Source organism: Thalassophryne amazonica, chromosome 18 (assembly GCF_902500255.1).
Source record: "Thalassophryne amazonica chromosome 18, fThaAma1.1, whole genome shotgun sequence".
NCBI lineage: Eukaryota > Metazoa > Chordata > Actinopteri > Batrachoidiformes > Batrachoididae > Thalassophryne > Thalassophryne amazonica.
The window spans coordinates 31,752,324-31,772,002 of record NC_047120.1 but is presented as its reverse complement, the minus strand read 5'-3'; the positions used below and the strand labels follow the sequence as shown (position 1 = coordinate 31,772,002).

General features: G+C 41.2%; 1 protein-coding gene across 1 annotated transcript in view; it reads right to left on the bottom strand.

Annotated features, from left to right (window-relative positions):
• nrxn1a (neurexin 1a) overlaps window positions 1-19,679 on the bottom strand; it is a 172,533-nt gene that overhangs the window by 21,599 nt on the left and 131,255 nt on the right. Inside the window, 7 exon segments of the mRNA XM_034194510.1 lie at window positions 3,256-3,566; window positions 4,665-4,754; window positions 5,649-5,820; window positions 10,452-10,633; window positions 11,331-11,450; window positions 15,353-15,526; window positions 19,470-19,660. Coding sequence (XP_034050401.1) covers window positions 3,256-3,566; window positions 4,665-4,754; window positions 5,649-5,820; window positions 10,452-10,633; window positions 11,331-11,450; window positions 15,353-15,526; window positions 19,470-19,660 — 1,240 coding nt within the window.

Here is a 19,679-nt window from a genome sequence, read left to right as displayed (position 1 = left end):
TGTATATATATGTATATATATATATATTGATATCGTTTTAGGTGTGTAGGAATTTATGTGTATATGTGGCAAAGGGTATCACTGGTTGTGGGGAAGAAGGGGTAGGGATAAATAAGCTGATGCTTCACCCTACCCCTTTTCGGACATGTTGGGTACACAGTAGGAACTTTTTTGTTGTTGTCTTTACTGATCTATCTTGTAATTGTTGTATCAAATGTTCGAAATAAACAGTTTTCATTTTCATTTTCATTTTCATTGGTGATTTTTTTTTTCCTGCTTTCACATATATTGACTCTACAGCTTGTTGATGACTGAACACCATCCATTATATTATTCAGTAATAAAAATAATGATTCGTTGCACATTGACACACACAGTGGTGGGGGTGGCAGAGCATAATCTCTGACGTAAACCAGGAGAGGCATACTGCAGTCTGTTGAGCATATAGTGTGTCTGACCTAGTTACCGTATGGAGGTATTGACTCCTGTGCACCACCCTGCATCCCAGATATAGCACTGACATCAGCATATCAGAAGAGCAGGAGTAGCTGGTTTAAATAAGACTGAGACACACACGCCAGCACACATGTACTCAAACATAAACACAGAGAGAAAATAAGGGTTGACAAGTGAAAACAAATCTGTGTGACAAAGTCTATCACTCTGGAGCTCTATCCATCCAGCTCTCACATCCATTATTGATGCCTGAGGCTTAGCTCAGAGCTCTCTGCCTTCTATTATTTATGTCTGAAACAGCTGGTGGTTTATACACAGAGGAGCTATTCTCAATAGGAGACTGAGTGGGAAAGAGGGAGAGAAAGATAAAGCAGAGGGTAGTGGGGTTCATTATCTCCATGGCAACTTCTATCAGTGAGAAGGAAATCTTTTTCAGTGCAGAAGACAGAAAAAGACCTGCACTACGCACGGACTCCAACAAAAAGCTTCGCAGCATCTCACCGACACTGACGCTGGACTTCCATCCGCTACAAATGACTCGATAACACTTATGCACAGAGTGCCATTTGCATCGGTTTGCTACACGCTATTATGAAAAAACCTATTACAGCATCCATTAACACGCACATTCCTTCTTCTGTAATTTAGAATAAGTGTACCCTTTACTCCGTGACAAACCTAATGCAATCATGTCAATGCTGGGGGACAATGGTCAGTGTTGCCACAGTTTCATTACACACAGCAGAAAAAACAAAACAAAACGCAATTAACTGATATATCAGTCAGGAAAAAAAAAATCAAGTATTTTAATGACTGAGGCCACTTTAAGTCAGGTGGTAGAATGTGTTGTCCATTAAGGTTGGTGGCTGAATGCCCAGATACCCCTGTCCATATGTCCGTATGTCTTGTTCAATGTTTGGACCAATGGACCTTGAGCCAAACACTGAACTCCAAATTACTGTAATGGTTTTAGTGGCTTTGTGTGTCTGTTTGTCTGTCTGTTTGTGTGTGTTTCCACATTTGGTTATACATACAATGGAGTGTAAATAGTCAATCGACACCACAAATATGTATTACTGGACCAGTAGCTAAACTGGTAAATGTTTGTAGTTAAATCTACGAAAGGTAATGCAAAATAATTCCAATTTAACACAAAATCATTAGCCAGGAGGCTGTGATCTTATGACCTATGTGCTGCAAGCATCCGCAGCCATCCTATCCTACAGCGCCACCTGTTCTGCAATGACAACATTTACTGTTTTGAAGTTATCGTGTCAACAATCTGGAGGGTATCTATCTATCTATCTATGGAGGACATGGGTCTTAGAGAATGCATGTGGAGTGTAGAGGACCCTTCACTTAGACAGGTGCCCGGCCCACTTAATAGCACCTTCAGCAAACATTGCCCCTTGCCCGACTTCCAATGCTGAAATTCAAACCCATTGTTCTCATTCTACCTGTGTGTGTGTGCGCACGCGCCCGTGTTCGCGTTCACATTGTACTGTATGTGTATCTGGTTAAGGCCAGGCTGGCTAATGATTCTGTGTAATACTGCACTACAAACAATAGCCACACAAGTAAGTTTATGTGCACAAACACACATACACACACGCAATTCACAAATATTCCTTCATTTGGTCCGGTACCTTGTATCACTAAGCATGAATCATTTTTCAGGAATTTAAGAGAAATACATGTGCAGCTCTGTCATACAGCTGGTCCGCTCTGTGTCAGCCTGATCCTGTCAGATCTCAGAAGCTAAGCAGGGCAGCATCTGGTTAGTACTTGGATGGGAGACCTCTTTGGAACACCAGCGGCTGTGTGTGTGTTTCTCCGGGTGAAACTGGAGTTGCGTCAGGAAGGGCATCCGACGTAAAACTTGTGCCAATTACCAATGCAGATCTGCCTGTATCTGCTGTGGCGACCCCGTCCCGAGACGGAAGCAGCCGAAATGACAACACTCACACATGTGCAGCTCTGTCATAATGACAGCAAATCACAAAATGTCAATCAACAATATCATCAACCAAACATTTGTCATTCATTATTTTTACACCCACTGATGAATTATGCAGGAACTGACAGGACCAACAGTTGACCGAGAGTGGAGCAGATAAGTGAAGAAGACAGTGCAGTCATGTTAGGAATGGCAATATCAGGGACACTGCAGGTTTGTACGGTTTGGAGACAAAGTCAGAGAGGTGAGACTGAGATGTTTTAGGGCTTGGGGTATATAATGGAGAAGGATCCTGAGCATGGAGCCACTAAGCTGGGACTTACATGTGGTTGGTGTAACAGAGGAAGATGGTGAGAACAGGGTGAGATGGAACTGAAGGTTCTACAGTAGCCCTTAAAGAGAGCAGCAACCTACAGTATCACAAGAATGTACTGGGTTTGGAAACAAAATTACTCTTTGTGTCACTCATTTCCAAGAATGTTCATGTTGCTACTCGCTCGATATAAGGACTTGGGTCGGGCTCAACAGTTTGTCCCTGCCACAGATCATTTTGAGGTGTCTCAAATAGAGCTGTTCCTACGTGCATGTATGACATCTTTAATATGTTTTCTATAACACGTGTTTCCGTGGTTTAATTGTTTTAGAGGGTACTTCACAAAGTTCTCAGACTCATCCAGAAAACATATTATTGTTCATCATACTCTCCCTAAATCTCAATGCACTCAGTCCACCGATGTTCAAACTTTGCGATCCCTTTGTGGAAGAAGGTCACATCTTCTTCGTTTCTGGGTGTGACTGAGAACTTCTTGAAGTACCCTCGTAAAGAGGACTGATGCACTGACCTGTGGTGTGGCACCCTGCTTCCTGTTTGTGGCTGTAGTGGTTGTGATGTCACTAATGGACGGGGCAGAGTCAGAGCGATTGCTTCCGGCAGCAGCGCTGGACTGTGGGGTAATAGAGGAGGATGGCATGTCGCCCACCAGCCGTGCGCTGCCCTCCACTCTGATGTGTGGGTGTCCCTCAGCGGCCATGTTGAGGATGCGTAGCCCATTGTAGTACAGCCCCGCGAGCTGGCCCTGGAACATGCCGGTGCCCCGCTCCCCTCCGCCGACACGCACTGTCGTCTGACTGTTGAAGATGGTCAGCTGGCGACCTACATGTGCACAGACACGCGCAAACAAGCGCAATACACACACACACGCGCGCAGGGAAGGAAGGAGGACAGGCATCCACACGCAAATACAGTCACACACACACGCACACACACACACACCAGTGGTCACATACGTGCATACATACACACATGAGAGTCATTTGTTACACAATCCACTGCCCCCATGCCATGATGAGAGGATGGGATAGATTAAGCATGGTAGAGAGGTTGAAGCTGTGGAGAACTGTGGAGTGGGCTGAGACGGAGAGAGAGAAAGAGAGAGAGAGCGCTAAAGAGCGAGAGGAGGGAACAGAAAACAGCGGAGGGAGTGAAAATTTGGAGAAGTAGAGAGGGGGAACAGACGGAGGAGGAAGAGGTAGCAGATGAGAGGAGTCAGAGGGCCCGGAGAAGCTCGGGCTGACAGATGGTTGCTATGGTGATGGCTGTGCGGCGCGACATTGGATTTGAAGTTGCGACAGACAGACAGGCAGACAGAGAGACAGATCTAGAAAACTGTTGAAACAGCCCTATGAAGCATGCACAGGTTATAAGCTCTGTCACGGCTCACTGTTAAAGGGACTAGAGGCTAATTTAAGGAGCTCTGCTGAAGTTTAGGAGGAAAACTTTTACTTTTTTTTTTCAAAAAGCATTGCACTTTTAGTCATTTCAAATTTACATGATTCTTACAGGTCACAATACTTTGGATGTACTTTAAATTGATTACACAATTGTTTTTCAACAATAATCTTTAGTAATTGTTTTATTGTTTACAATTTGATGACAAAGAGTAATTATTTACCAGTCTTAATAAAGCATCTTTTATCAGTACTTCTTTGGCTATTTTCTGATTTATTCACATTTAAATCTCTCCATCGTCCCTTTAACCTGATATTATCAGATACACACTAACAAGATATGTTCACAAGCACTACAGTTTACACAGTATTACACACTACAGCTGTCCCACTTTTAAATACTTAGTTATGGATTTAGATTTTTAGATGTTAGTTGATGGTGCACAATATACTATGTTCAACTGGCTTCAAGTTGTATTTTTTAAAGCTGAAAGTTTTAAGGAATTTTAATCAGGGTTTTTACCTTTGTCGAGTAGCCAATCGTCAACTACTCGACCGAGCCGATAGGGGATTCGCTGTCTGGCGATGGCCAGGCGCTCGTTATCAATGTTGCCTTTAATTTAGAGATGAAAACACAGTAGTAATTACGCACATCCAAACTTGGTACAGGAGCTGGATACAAAAAGAACAGCAATGAAAAGAAAGTAATGGTCTGCTCATTGTTAGCATGCGACTGCCTTAAGATCAGCTTGGTGCGATAAAAGAAGAGGAGGTGAATTCACTATGTTTCCAGTGAGCGGACTCTTACTCTCTGTTCATTGGATTTAATTTAAAGAGACATTTCAAGGGGTTAACACCTGAAAGAGCACAGGGAAATAATGTTACAGCTGCCACATACTGTCTATATGACTGAGTTTAGAGTTAGCATACAGGAAGAACCCTCACACACACCTCAACACAACTAGCATTTAGCATTTTATCTAAGAGCTACATAAAGCCTGTGTTAAAGATGGCTACTTAAGGTTAGCAAGCAAAGATAAAAACAAATACTATGTTCAACAAAATACACTTTTTACATTCTTTTTTCTGATTTTTCTCTCTAGTTAAACATTTAACTCAAAAGATGACATGATTTTAAATTATTATTCCTACAAAAATGCACCAACTTATTATTTTCTTTTATGATAAGAAAAACACTGACTTGAATATTTTCATAAATTACCTTTAACACTATTTAACAGGTCTAACATAACACAGCTGGCTAGAAAAGCTATTGTAAGAACTATCTCATTTTATGGTTTAAAAAGTCATGTTTCATATCAGATCACACATTTCAATTCAAACACAATAACATAAAAACAGTGATGCAATTATATTTCTCAAACTCAGTGTTTGAATAAAAACATTGATAGGAACATTGATCAATAAAAGAAAGGGCTGATTTGAGCTAAAGTGTAGGCTGTGCTGTGTTGGAGGGTCAGGCTTATATGGGCGTGGCAGGGCATACCTGAGGGATAGCGCTCAATGATTGGTAGGTCATCTAGTTGGAGGGTCGCATTGCCTCCGCTGCGGGTGAAACGAATTATGTGGTACTTCCCGTCATTGACAAACTTGGAGCTCTCCTCAATGTTGATGTCATCTGTGCCGACATTAAAGACTACTCTAATGTTGCCTTTGTCCTGCAGGGAAGGACACAAAATACGAAGCCTGTTTCATCCACAGGAGAATGAAACTCTTTGAGAAAATGTCATATACATGCATAACCTTCATTACGCATACTGTCACGTCCAGATATATTTTGACACTGACAAAAAAATAGAGTTGGGTAATGTCAACAGCGAAACATCACGATGGATGATGAGCTTGGGTCGGAGTTACTTTTCTCTGATCATCCCTCAACCCAACCCTACTAACAAATGTGAAGGTATTGTATTCTTCAGAGATTTGGGAGTGTATGACTCATTTATGCTACTACAAGGGAACATAATCTGACTGCAAAATTGGGGTGCTGGGTGCAAAGGGGTTGGATTAATCCACATGATTAGTGTGTTTTGGACATAACATGCATCATATTCTAATGAAATGATTCATATGATATCTAATGAAAAATTATGCATGTGTATATTCCCATGCATATCCATGCACATGCACAATCTTCCAGTGCAGAACCTAGGGAAAGGGTTAAAATAAAAAGAATGTCTGCCATTTTTCACAACAGTTTGCAGCACATAGGTCATAAGATCACAGCCTCCTGGCTAATGATTTTGTGTTAAATTGGAATTATTTTGCATTACCTTTTGTAGATTTAACTATAAACACTGATTAAGAGCAGTCTGTAATATGAAATAAACCAGTGACAGTGGTGTGTGCCATCGTCTGTAAGGTGGAGTACACCAGGTGCACGCCACTCTACTACAGAGAAAGCAGAATCAAGATGTTTTCTGACAAGTTACCAGATCTATGTCAACACATGAAAGCATAGCAATGGGTAGTAGCCTCCAAAGTTTCTTTATTTATGCAGACATATTTAAAATGCACAGTGAACCCACTTATGTAAAGTGCATGTGAATATTTGGTCCTGCAAATAGCAGAAAAACACTATGCTCAAGCAGGTTTTTGTTGTTGTCTATGGTGGAACTGCTTTCTGCCTTCACATCTACAGCCAATTTAGAGTCACCAATTCACCTAATTTGGACGTTTTTGGATGTGGGAGGAAGACGGAGCACCTTTGAAGGAACCCATGTGAACATATGGAAAACATGCAAACTCCACACAGAAAGGAGCAGGTGAGAAATTATTCCAATGTCCTTCTTGCTGTGAGGCAACAGTCCTAACCACTAAACCACCATGCCACCCAAGCAAATTATTGTTATAATTATTATTATTGCTTTTTAGTGTTTTTCATGACATATCCAACAGGCTGACTGTCATGTTTGGTTTTGCCTGCTTTTTAAACCATTCTGTGATCAGGGCTGTAATTAATACTTATTATATGGTACGTGATTTTGCCAACTTCTGATTGGCCCATTCGCCACCTTCTGAGCTGTACCACATGCCGAGATGACCGCTGGTAGAGCCAAGTACACCTCGTGTGCAGCGTAGTGCTAGCCAATCGAGCGACGCCTTCTATCGATAGCGACTAGGGATGGGTATCGAGAACCGGTTCCTTTCGGGTATCGTTAAGAAATGATTCAATCCACCGACATCAATAACTTTTTTACTTAACGATTCCCTTATCGGTCCTTCAGAGTGGCCGTTGTTTTTGGGGGTGTTTGTCAGGAAAATTATAATTTCTCTACAGTGATTACAGACCCTGCAGCGGGTCTGTAATCAACTTTTCTGCAGCGCAGCTTTGCTTTGAACCTTGAACCAATCGAAGCAGTGATTCGCAGATCGATTGCTTCGTTGATAAATTTTTTCTTTCACTTTCCCCCCGCTAAAACCCTAAAGAGCATATGTCTGTGAGCATTATTTACCTTTTTTATGTTAAACCGACCTGTTATGGTTTTCTGAAACAGTTGATAGATGTATTTTATAACTTAAAAACGGGACCGATGCTAACACGTTAGCATGTCTATGGCATTTTCAATGTTAAGTTAGCATTAAGCAGTTGCAGCTGTCAAGCGTTTGTTGTAAAAGAGTCAAATGTATTACAAATTGTAATATTTTTTTTATTTATTTTTGTTTATATATTAATAATAATAGCAAGCACAAAAATAATAGTAATAATAACTAATCTAATGATTATATACAATTTTAGAGAAAGAGACAAAAAGAACCTGAATAGAAACACAACAGAAAATATAAAACCATCAATGAACATACATAAATAAATAAATACATACATACGTACAGAAATAAATAAGTGTTTCCTGTGAACACCTAGAGACTCTTACACCTCCATTTCATCCCTGTTTTATTTAAGTTTAATGACAGTTTGTCTCGGTCAAACCATATTTTCAATGTGTTAATTTCCTCTGTGATTTCCTCCAGAACTTTCTGCCAAACTAGAAAACTGCTGCATCCTAGTAAGAGCAGAATACTACTGGAATGAATCTGAATAAGGAAAGTTTTTTTCTCACCTAAATGGATGCTGCACTCACTGCAGTTTATTGTCTGGAATAGTCCCAGATTGCATTTCAGAGCTTCTAGAATTCAAACATTTTCGTGCAGGTGGTGTTGGGGGGTAATTTTGGGTTTCAGCTTTTTTTGTGTTTCACCACTTTCATCCCTGAATGAGTCACTTTTATGCGGATTAAAGTTACTAACCTGTCTTGTGAGAAAGAAACAAGAATCGTCTTCCGTTCTGTTCACACAGCTCCAAAGGCTGCGCGGCTCTCTGACGAATCAAGTTAGAACGATAGAATCCAGTTGGAATTAATAACTTCAAAGTGAAACACCGTTTTGTTTATTTTTATTTATGTCCAGAGATCAAGGATACAGTGACCAATTTCATATTTATTTACTTTAAGACTCAATGAAATACATAGAAAACCTGTAAAGCCTACTTTTAGTACAAAATTCACAAGAGGTATCGATAAGGGAATCGATAAGGAATTGGATCGATAAGCAGAATCGATAATGGCATCGATATTGATAAAATCTTATCAATACCCATCCCTAATAGCGACCAATCAGATAACGCGATACAACGCCTACTTTGGCCCGCTTTGAGTTGCGTCGTGCGTCGTCATGACGACGCCGTGTACACAATGCAGTAAAAACTAAGGGCACAGAAAAAAAGACACTGCTGGCTGTAGCAGCTCCTTGGTCTTCTCTCACAAATGTATATAAATACAGTCCACAAAAGGCCATGCTCACATACTGATTGACAGGACATGTCCACATCTAGTATAACTCTAGACATTTTGGCCTTTGACTCACAGACTGTTCGTTCACGCGCGTGCGCACGCGCATCTCGCGGTCAAAGTAGGAAAGATAAACTATAACAGAACTCAGAGCGCAGACCTGCAGCTCAGCACAAACATAAACTAGAAGATAAATCAGAGTGCACAGTCTGCAGCCAAACTGCACTCTGATTCCTCTGTGCAGAGAACCTGCAGGCTGCGTTCTCACCTCCTCTCTGCCCCCTGTTGCGCGCACCTGATGCAGACATTCCTGCGTCGTCATGACGCCACAGGAAGTTCGAGGCAGCCCCGGTGTGAAAGGGGCTTTAGGGTATTTTGGACCTGTTGGTGCAGTATGACAGTAATAATAAAGAGCTTAAACTTGAGATTGATTTTTCAGTTTCAGTATGTTTGACAAACTCCCAATTTTTCTTGTTTACCATATAATAAAACAGTTATAGACTTTTAATTTCGGTGTACCCGTGATTATGCGGACCTGGTCAGGATGGGGTTCACCTCGGCCAAGGTCTTGGTGAACCCCATCCTGACCAGGTCCGCATAATCACGGGTACACCTCATCAAAAGTCTATAATTGTATATTATAATACACAGAACGAAAAGGTCTGAGCATCCAAAGTGAATTGTTATGCTCTGCAAAAAACTGATTATTTATTTAAATTTATATATTTATAGCACAGTTGCTGCTCAGCAAGAAGGTTGAGGGATAGATTCCCACCTGTGGCCTTTCTGTGTGGAGTTTGCATGTTCTCCCTGTGTTTGCGTGGGTTCCCTCCATGTGCTCTGGCTTCCTCCCCCACCCAAAGAGATGATTGGAAATGAATGTGTTTGTTTGTTAATATGTAGCCCTGCAATAGACTAGCATCCTGCCCTGGGTGTATCCTGCCTCTTGCCCCGTGACTGCTGGGATAAGCTCCAGCCCCCGTGAGCCTCAACTGAAGTAAGCGGGTATAGAAAATGGATGGATTATATATTTACATGCAGCTTCTGTCACTGTTTGTTTAGGTCCAGTCAAGGACATTTTGCAGCTGCACTTCTACTATAACCTGACAACCACATGCCCTCTGAGTCTGTCATATCTCTGTGATGGCAGCTATCCTCTAACACCAGCATTGATATAAATCACTATATTAGGAAAAAAACACACAAAGCTGAACATATTTCTTCATGTATTGACAATTAACAAAAGCAGGTTGTTAGCATGGTTCAGTTAATATTTTAATTGTACATCTACACTGTTGACTCTCATGATTTAACTTCCTAACCTGATAAAAAAAAAAAAAAAGTCTAGCAAATGTAGCAAGTCAAGCATTCAAAGCCTGGATCGCTCGCAATGTTATGAGGAGAGTTGTCAAAAAGTGAACATGTCCTTTAAAATAAAAATGTTTCTCAGTGTAAGTTTTAAAAATTTTCTGGCTGTTGTATGAAGGTTTGTGTGCACGTACTATCTGCAGCTGAAGGTAGTCTCCCAGGCCGGACGCGCTGTCCACTCTGAGCAGAACAGCGTGTTTTTGTTGCGTGCTGAACCCGAGCGCCAAGCGATCTGCTCTGGTGCTGGGACGTTCATTAGGAGGCCACGTGTACACCACCAGACCTCCATCACGGCCAAAGATATAAGTAGTTCCAGCTGGTCCACATAGATAAAAATGTCATTAGGAGCACTTAAAAAAAAAAAAAAATGCCATAAACAGTGCTTATCTATCTTCTGAGGTTTCCATCAGATAACTAAAGTCTGACCATCCTGCACCACAGATATTTCAGAAAATATTATGAGTGACTGGCTAGTTATATTGTGTTCCTGACGAACAATGAAAAATAATTTACTGCCAGAAGATGGTGATAAGGAATGACTCACACAAACAACATGTCACACATTTATTGTGATTTGGGTGATAACAAAATAATGTCACTCTGAAGGCGGATGGAGAGAAAACAGCCACATTATTCCATGTGAACCCATTAAGGTGAATTAGCATAACCAATCTGGACTTTGAAAGGCAATGGTCTTGTGTCCTTTATGAATCAATAGTTGACAGCACCCCCACATGGTGGCTGTGATAAAATGCACACAACATGGCTATGGTTCGGGATGTTTTTTTTAACACACTTCCATTCCAGTACAACAATTTTACAGCAGACTTCACAGTTAGCTCGGGCTGAGTTTGCTGCACTTCAGCAACAGCTGTAGACAGTATGAAGGTTTGAGCCGGAGTGGTGACATGGAGTTGATTTGTGTGCAACTCAAACCGAATGAAAAACACAGTGTGTGACTTGTAGTCACGTCATTTGGCGGTGATGTAAAGCTTTAAGCAGAGAGAACTCACCGTCGTTGCACAGCGGTCCGGCGTATGATGTCATGCTGCAGTCGCAGGTGAATCCCTCCCACTGCTGCAAACAAACTCCCTGATTTGAGCAGGAGTCTTCTTGACAGGTAGTGCTGGGACCTGCAGCAAGAGGCGGCGCAGTGGGAGGGTGCAAACGTTAAGACGTGATAAACACACCCTCAGAAATGTATGGTTATACTATATTTACACAGTATTTCTTGGATTCAGTTATGAAAAGTTGGCTTAGGCTGTTGTGCTGCGCTAATGTTACAATGGCATGTTGTAGCGATTAGTAATAGCAGTAAAAGTAGTAGTTATGAAGCTAGGTCACTGTGGATAGGTGGCTCACAAAGGACATTTCCTCGGAATATCGCGATCTGAAATAGGTAGGCAAAGACCAACGCAAACGTCGGTATTCCAAAACATTAGTCTGTGTGAACGTGGCTGTGATTAACACAATTTTATCATTATATCCTACATAAACAAATTACCTTTTCCTGGTTATAACTTTATCACATTTGCAATTATTTCTATGCTCCAATTAGTTAGTTTATATAACTATTCACCTCTGTGACTTATATCTGCATTTTGGAATCCATAAAAAAGACAAATGCTCTTATATATTAAAGTCTTGCTGATCTCACAACACATACATTTCTGACAGATAAAGAAGACACTAAAACACATCAATAAAAAATAGATACAAAATAACAAAATAAATAATAACAAAAAGAGAATATGTTTTGTTTGATCTAACAGATTTTCCTTCACATGATCAAAATATCAATGCCCACCCATCTGCATGTATTCAGTGTCTGACCTCTACTACAAATTGTCAGACTGAGAGAAACTGTGAACTTTTGTAGCTGCGTTTTCTGCTTGTGAAAGGAAATATGATACTAATGGTACTACTAATAAACTGCTGATAAAAAGAACCTGAAAGAACAATCTGGTCAACCTCTGGATACAAGAGCCCAGCAGGTCTGTTTATGCATGTAATTACCAAATATGATGCACATGGTGTGCGACCATTATCTGAAGTTTCCCATGATGCACTGTTTCTTTCTCTTTTTGCTCTGTATGCACCACTCTGCATTTAATCATTAGTGATCGATCTCTGCTCCCCTCCACAGCATGTCTTTTTCCTGGTTCTCTCCCTCAGCCCCAACCAGTCCCAGCAGAAGACTGCCCCTCCCTGAGCCTGGTTCTGCTGGAGGTTTCTTCCTGTTAAAAGGGAGTTTTTCCTTCCCACTGTAGCCAAGTGCTTGCTCACAGGGGGTCGTTTTGACCGTTGGGGTTTTACATAATTATTGTATGGCCTTGCCTTACAATATAAAGCGCCTTGGGGCAACTGTTTGTTGTGATTTGGCGCTATATAAAAAATTGATTGATTGATTGATTGATTGATAAAGCCAGAGGATGTCAGGCTACACACTGGCTTGCATGGAGATAAAAGATCAAAAATGTAATTTAAAGCCAGCCTGCTAACTGCTTTAAGCATAATTAATCCAATTATGAAATGGACTGTCATCCAATGAAGGAGTGCAGAACCAGGGTGACGTTTTCTGTGAAAAACCAGAGCTGAGCTGCTGCATTCGGAACTAAGCGGAGGGCCTGGACAAGGAATTTTTGACTGAACAAAACCCATGAAATTATGAAAAAAGCACAGTTTTCTGACACAAAGAGTTACAAGTATGCTTTTTCACAAACTCTTCTTGGCTTGACTGATTTCCTTTTCATATAAATTCATAACTGGTCATCACTGCATCAGGATGTGACACATTAAAGCCACAGTGTGTGGAATTTTGAGTCATGTAGTGGTGAGGTTGCAGAATGCACTATGGCATCACTGGTCATAATTTTGTATTGCTCCACATTTTTGCATCTTTGGTGGCAAAGATTCATGCTCTCTTGCTTTCACGTGTGCTCATCAATACAGTTGATCCTCCCGTTCACAAAAGGCACAGCTGTAAAACTTGTTCTCCTGAACTAGCAACCAGTAAACAGTGTGTTAGGGAGGAGATACTCATTCCTCTTCTTTTATCTTCAGTCTTTGGACCAAGCTAAACAATGCAAAAGGCTGAGTATACGCGTCGCATTTAAGATACCATATCAACATGCTAGTGCAACATGGTGGCTTCCATGAGGGGGCGCACTCCAATTAGACTCACCGGCCACTTTATTAGGTACAACAAATAGCTAACAGACAATCACATGGCAGCAACTTAATGCATTTAAACATCGAGACATGGTGAAGACGCCTTGCTGAAGTTCAAACTGAGCATCAGAATGGGGAAGAAAGGGGATTTAAGTGACTTTGAACATAGCATGTTTTTTTTGTGCCAGAGGGGCTTGTCTGAGTTGAAACTGCTGATCTATTGGGATTTTCACACACAACCATCTCTAGGGTTTACAGAGAATGGGCCAAAAATGAGAAGATATCCAGTTAGCAGCGGTTGTGTGGACAAAAATGCTTTGTTGATGTCAGAGGAGAATTGACAGTCTGGTTAAATGGGTAACTGTGTGACACCATCATGTCAATATGGACCAACATCTCTGGGGAATGTTTCAAACACCTTGTTGAATCTATGCCATGAAAAATTAACGCAGTTCTGAAGGCAAAAGGGGGTCCTTCCTGGTACTAACAGTGTGTACCTAATAAAGTGGTCGGTGAGTATATATGTCCACTCTGGACATGTGCCTAAAAGCTTTTGAAATAGTGGCCAATGAAACCATGTAATAAAGGGCTCAGTGTGTGCTTACGAAAACACATGAATTCACTCCTGCAGGAAATTGTACACTAATGAACAGAATTCTATGAATGCTATATTCCCTTTCTGCTAGAAAACGCCTCTAAATCCTGCACACTGTAGCTTTAAGTATACCAACGTCTGCGGGGGCTTTTGGCTTCCTTCGCCTGTAACCTGACATTCCAAGGAAGTGTCCTTCATGAGTCTCCCCAGCGGCTCCTCATTCTTTAGCTTTACACTGACAGAAGATGGCAGATTTCCATAAAACTTCAACTATGACTTGGTGCTTCTCACTGACAAGCGCCATATGCGGACGACATGCAGGTGGCGGGGCGAGACGAGTGGTGCAAAGACAGGAGGAGGGCTTAAACATAAGAGGGCGGTGTTATGTTTAAATGCTCAATACTCTCTATTCAGCAGTCTGTCACCGTTCTCCCCGTGCCTCATGCTAAATCCACAGCCAAGGAAAATGTCAAACTTCATTCTCCTCTGCTGCATTTCTAATATGAGGCAGGAAGAAAAGGGCACAAAATGATTCACAAATGGAGTATTGAATTTTAGGTCAGTAGGAAGGGTTAGCGAACATGCTGCTAGGCAACCCAGGAGGTGAAGCTGTGGGCAACTCAAGAGGTGGTGATACTACTACTGTGATGAAGTCACTATGGTGGCTCAGAGAGGACAGGTCACCTCTGACCTCTGAGTTTGGATTGCTGGGATCCACACAACACTGGACACCACTGGGGAGTTCTGCCATATGCACACACACACACACACACACACACACACACACACACACACACACACACACACACACACACACACACACACACACACACACACACACACACACACACACACACACACACGCTCACACACGTATTCCCACTCTGAAACATGTGCCTCACATGCTCACACAAAGCGATATACCTTGCAAGTCAGCTTTCATCAATGTAACTTTTGTCAGCCAAACAAAAAAGCAAACAAGCAAATTAAGTTAGATGGTTAGTTAATGCGCACAGATGCCTGTGAACTGCTGAAAGAGTGGAGCAGACACAGAGAGAAACCACTACGATGCAAGAGAGAGATGAGGAGAAAGTGTGTAAAAATTACATCTAAAAGACCAAGAGCTGGGTTAGTGGGTTATCTTACCAACAGACAGCATGAGTCAAATGGAAAATGAAAATAAAATAAAATAAAATACAAAATTGGGACACGGGACCCAGGCAAATATTTCTTAGTGGTTTCCATTTGATTTTTTTTTTTCTGCCTCACCTTCACAGCCTCTTTCTACTTGTCCGATGGTTGCTAAGGCATCAGCCAAAAGGTCAGGAAGACGGCCATTCAGATCAACAGTTGCTAAGCAGCCCTGGAATCCCTCACGCGAGTGAACCAGTTTGGGCAAATCTCGGTACATCTCTTTGGAGACACCCCCAATGTACAGGTCACCTACAGAAAGCAGCACAATGAATGGCAGTTTCAAGAACCAATCACAAAGCTTACTCCTTCTCAGGATACATACGGTGCATCCCAAAAGTATTCACAGTGCTGCACTTTTTCAACATTTGTTATGTTACAGAAATGGATGAAATAATTTTTTTTCCTCAAAATTGTACACACACATAATGACAATGTGAAAAAGTTTTTTTTTTAGATTTATGAAAAATGTATATATATATATAAACTAAGAAATCACGTGTACATAAGTATTCACAGCCTTTGCCACGAAGCTATTGAGCTCAGGCACATCCTGTTTCCACTGATCATCCTTGAGATGTTTCTACAGCTTAACTGGAGTCGACCGGAGGTAAATTCAGTTGCTTGGACATGATTTGGAAAGACACACACGTGTCTACATATAAGGTCTCATTGTCGAGAGGCACAAATCTGGGGAAGGTACAGAAACATTTGTCCTGCTTACAAGGTCCCAATGAGCACAGTGGCCTCCATCATCCGTAAATGGAAGAAGTTCAGATCCACTAGGACTCTTCCTAGTACTGGCTGCCTGCCTAAACTGAGTCATCGTTGGAGAAGGGCCTTAGTCAGGGAGGTGACCGAGAACCCCACAGTCATTCTGTCAGAGCTCCAGCATTCCTCTGTGGAGAGAGGAGAACCTTCCAGAAAGAACAACCATCTCTGCAGCAATCCACCAATCAGGCCTGTATGGTAGAGTGACCAGACAGAAGCCACATGGCAGCCCACCTGGAGTTTACCAAAAGGCACCTGAAGGACTCTCAGACCATGAAAAACAAGGCCAGTGTGGAGATATGATCTCACCATCTAGTCCTAGGTCTTCCCTGGGGTCTCCTCCCAGATGGATGTGCCTGGAACAGGTGCCAAGGGAGCATCCTTACCAGATGCCTGAACCACCTCAGTTGGCTCCTTTCAACCCAAAGGAGCAGCAGCTCTACTACGAGCTCCCCACAGATGACCGAGCTTCTCACCTTATCTCTAAGGTCGAAGGAAGCCCATTTTGGCTGCTTGTACCCACAATCTATTTCTTTCAGTCATGACCCAACCCTCATGACCATAGGTGAGAGTAGGAATGAAGATTGACCAGAAGATTGAGAGCTTCATATTTTGGCTCAGCTCCCTTTTCGTCACAACAGTGCAGTAGAGCGAATGCAACACCATCCCTGCTCCACTGATATCAAAGGAGTGGCTTCATGACAACTCTGTGAATGTCCTTGAGTGGCCCAGCCAGAGCCCAGACTTGAATCCAATTGAACAGCTCTGGAGAGATCTGAAAATGGCTGTGCACCGACGCTCCACATCCACCCTGATGGAGCTTGAGAGGTGCTGCAAAGAGAAATGGGCAAAACGGCCCTAAAATAGGTGTGCCAAGCTTGTGGCATCATATTCAAGAAGACCTCAGGCTGTTATTGCTGCCAAAGATGCATCGACAAAGAATTGAGCAAAGGTTGTGAATACTTCAGTCCACGTGGTTTAGATTTTTTATTTTTATTAAATTTGCAAAAAATTCAGAAAACATTTTTCATATTGTCATTATGGGGTGTTGTGAGTATAAAATATGAATGAAAATATGAATTTTGGAATAAGGCTGTAACATAAAATGTGGAAAAAGTGAAGCACTGTGAATACTTTCCAGACACACTGTAGCTACAATACTGCACCAAAATCAATGTTTGTACATATTTTATACCCCCAGTACCTTACACAGCAGAGCTCTCATATATTTTCTTTTCAGATACAATAAGAAGCAAATTTATTTACCCCTCTGGTGCAGTTTTAAGAGGAGTTCACCACAAACTGCAGCACACACTCAGAATGCAAAACATCATAGTTAAAAATTAAAAAACTGCAAATTAAATGGGCAACAGTACAAAGGAATAACATAAAACAAACATATTCAACACAAAATATGCAGTCTGATTTGTTATTATTATTTCTGTGTGTGCAAGGTAAATCTTATCTTGTCACGCAGCGTAAGTATGTCACATCAGATTATATTCACGTGAGATTTGGCTCAGTTGCACATGTGGTCCTCTGATTTGGGGATGTGATGTCACACAACAAAAGCTGCAGAGTTAAAATCTTAGTCAAATATTGCAAAAGTGACTTTAAGTATTAAAGTGTTATTTTAACACCCTCAGGGCCTGATCGATTAAGATCCCATATAACTAGTGCTCCAAACAGCTACATGTAAAACCCAAACAGTATTACAGTACTCTTTACAGTTTTAAAATTGGATTTTTATGTCATAAAGTAACACCACAAGTGTCAGACAGTTAACACTATTAGACTTAATACAACCCCTGGCAAAAATTATGGAATCACTGGCCTCGGAGAATGTTCATTCAGTTGTTTAATTTTGTAGAAAAAAAGCAGATCACAGACATGACACAAAACTAAAGTCATTTCAAATGGCAACTTTCTGGCTTTAAGAAACACTATAAGAAATCAAGAAAAAAAGATTGTGGCAGTCAGTAACGGTTACTTTTTTAGACCAAGCAGAGGAAAAAAATATGGAATCACTCAATTCTGAGGAAAAAATTATGGAATCACACTGTAAATTTTCATCCCCAAAACTAACACCTGCTCATATCAGATCTGTTCGTTAGTCTGCATCTAAAACGGAGTGAACACACCTTGGAGAGCTGTTGCACCAAGTGGACTGACATGAATCATGGCTCCAACACGAGAGATGTCAATTGAAACAAAGGAGAGGATTATCAAACTCTTAAAAGAGAGTAAATCATCACGCAATGTTGCAAAAGATGTTGGTTGTTCACAGTCAGCTGTGTCTAAACTCTGGACCAAATACAAACAACATGGGGAGGTTGTTAAAGGCAAACATACTGGTAGACCAAGGAAGACAAAGCGTCAAGACAGAAAACTTAAAGCAATAGGTCTCAAAAATCGAAAAATGTACAACAAAACAAATGAGGAACGAATGGGAGGAAACTGGAGTCAATGTCTGTGACCGAACTGTAAGAAACCGCCTAAAGGAAATGGGATTTACATACAGAAAAGCTAAACGAAAGGCATCATTAACACCTAAACAGAAAAAAACAAGGTTACAATGGGCTAAGGAAAAGCAATTGTGGACTGTGGATGACTGGATGAAAGTCATATTCAGTGATGAATCTCGAATCTGCATTGGGCAAGGTGATGATGCTGGAACTTTTGTTTGGTGCCTTTCCAATGAGATTTATAAAGAGAACATGAAGAGAACATGTAAATTTCCACAGTCATTGATGATATGGGGCTGCATGTCAGGTAAAGGCACTGGGGAGATGGCTGTCATTACATCATCAATAAATGCACAAGTTTATGTTGATATTTTGGACAATTGAAAGGATGTTTGGGGATGATGAAATCATTTTTCAAGATGATAATGCATCTTGCCATAGAGCAAAAACTGCAAAAACATTCCTTGCAAAAAGACACATAGGGTCAATGTCATGGCATAGGGTCAATGTCAATGAGCAGATCTGATTTGATGCAGGTGTTAATTTGGGGGATGAAAATTTACAGGGTGATTCCATAATTTTTTCCTCAGAATTGAGTGATTCCATATTTTTTTCCTCTGCTTGGTCTAAAAAAGTAACCGTTACTGACTGCCACAGTCTTTTTTCCTGATTTCTTATAGTGTTTCTTAAAGCCAGAAAGTTGCCATTTGAAATGACTTTAGTTTTGTGTCATGTCTGTGATCTGCTTTTTTTCTACAAAATTAAACAACTGAATGAACATCCTCTGAGGCCGGTGATTCCATAATTTTTGCCAGGGGTTGTATATGAACACAGTCAAAACTGTAAATTTCTGCAGCCACACTTTAATTTTAGTTGCATTTTTCACATACCAACCTGAAAATTCATCTGTGCCCTACTATTTAAGAACTACTGCAGTACAATGGTGTATTTGTGCATACCCTTTAGGTCAAGGTTCTTTGCTCCCATGGTGGTCTGCGTGGTGATCTTGGTGTCGATCTTGACCATGTGGAGGTTGTTAGTGTCACGGGAAATGTGCACATTGTGCCAGTGATTGTCATTTAGAGGACTGTTAGAATTGCCTTTTATCAGGTGAGCTCCGTTTCCCAGGTCAGAGATGTAATGAAGGTAGCTAGAGAGGGAACAAGGAA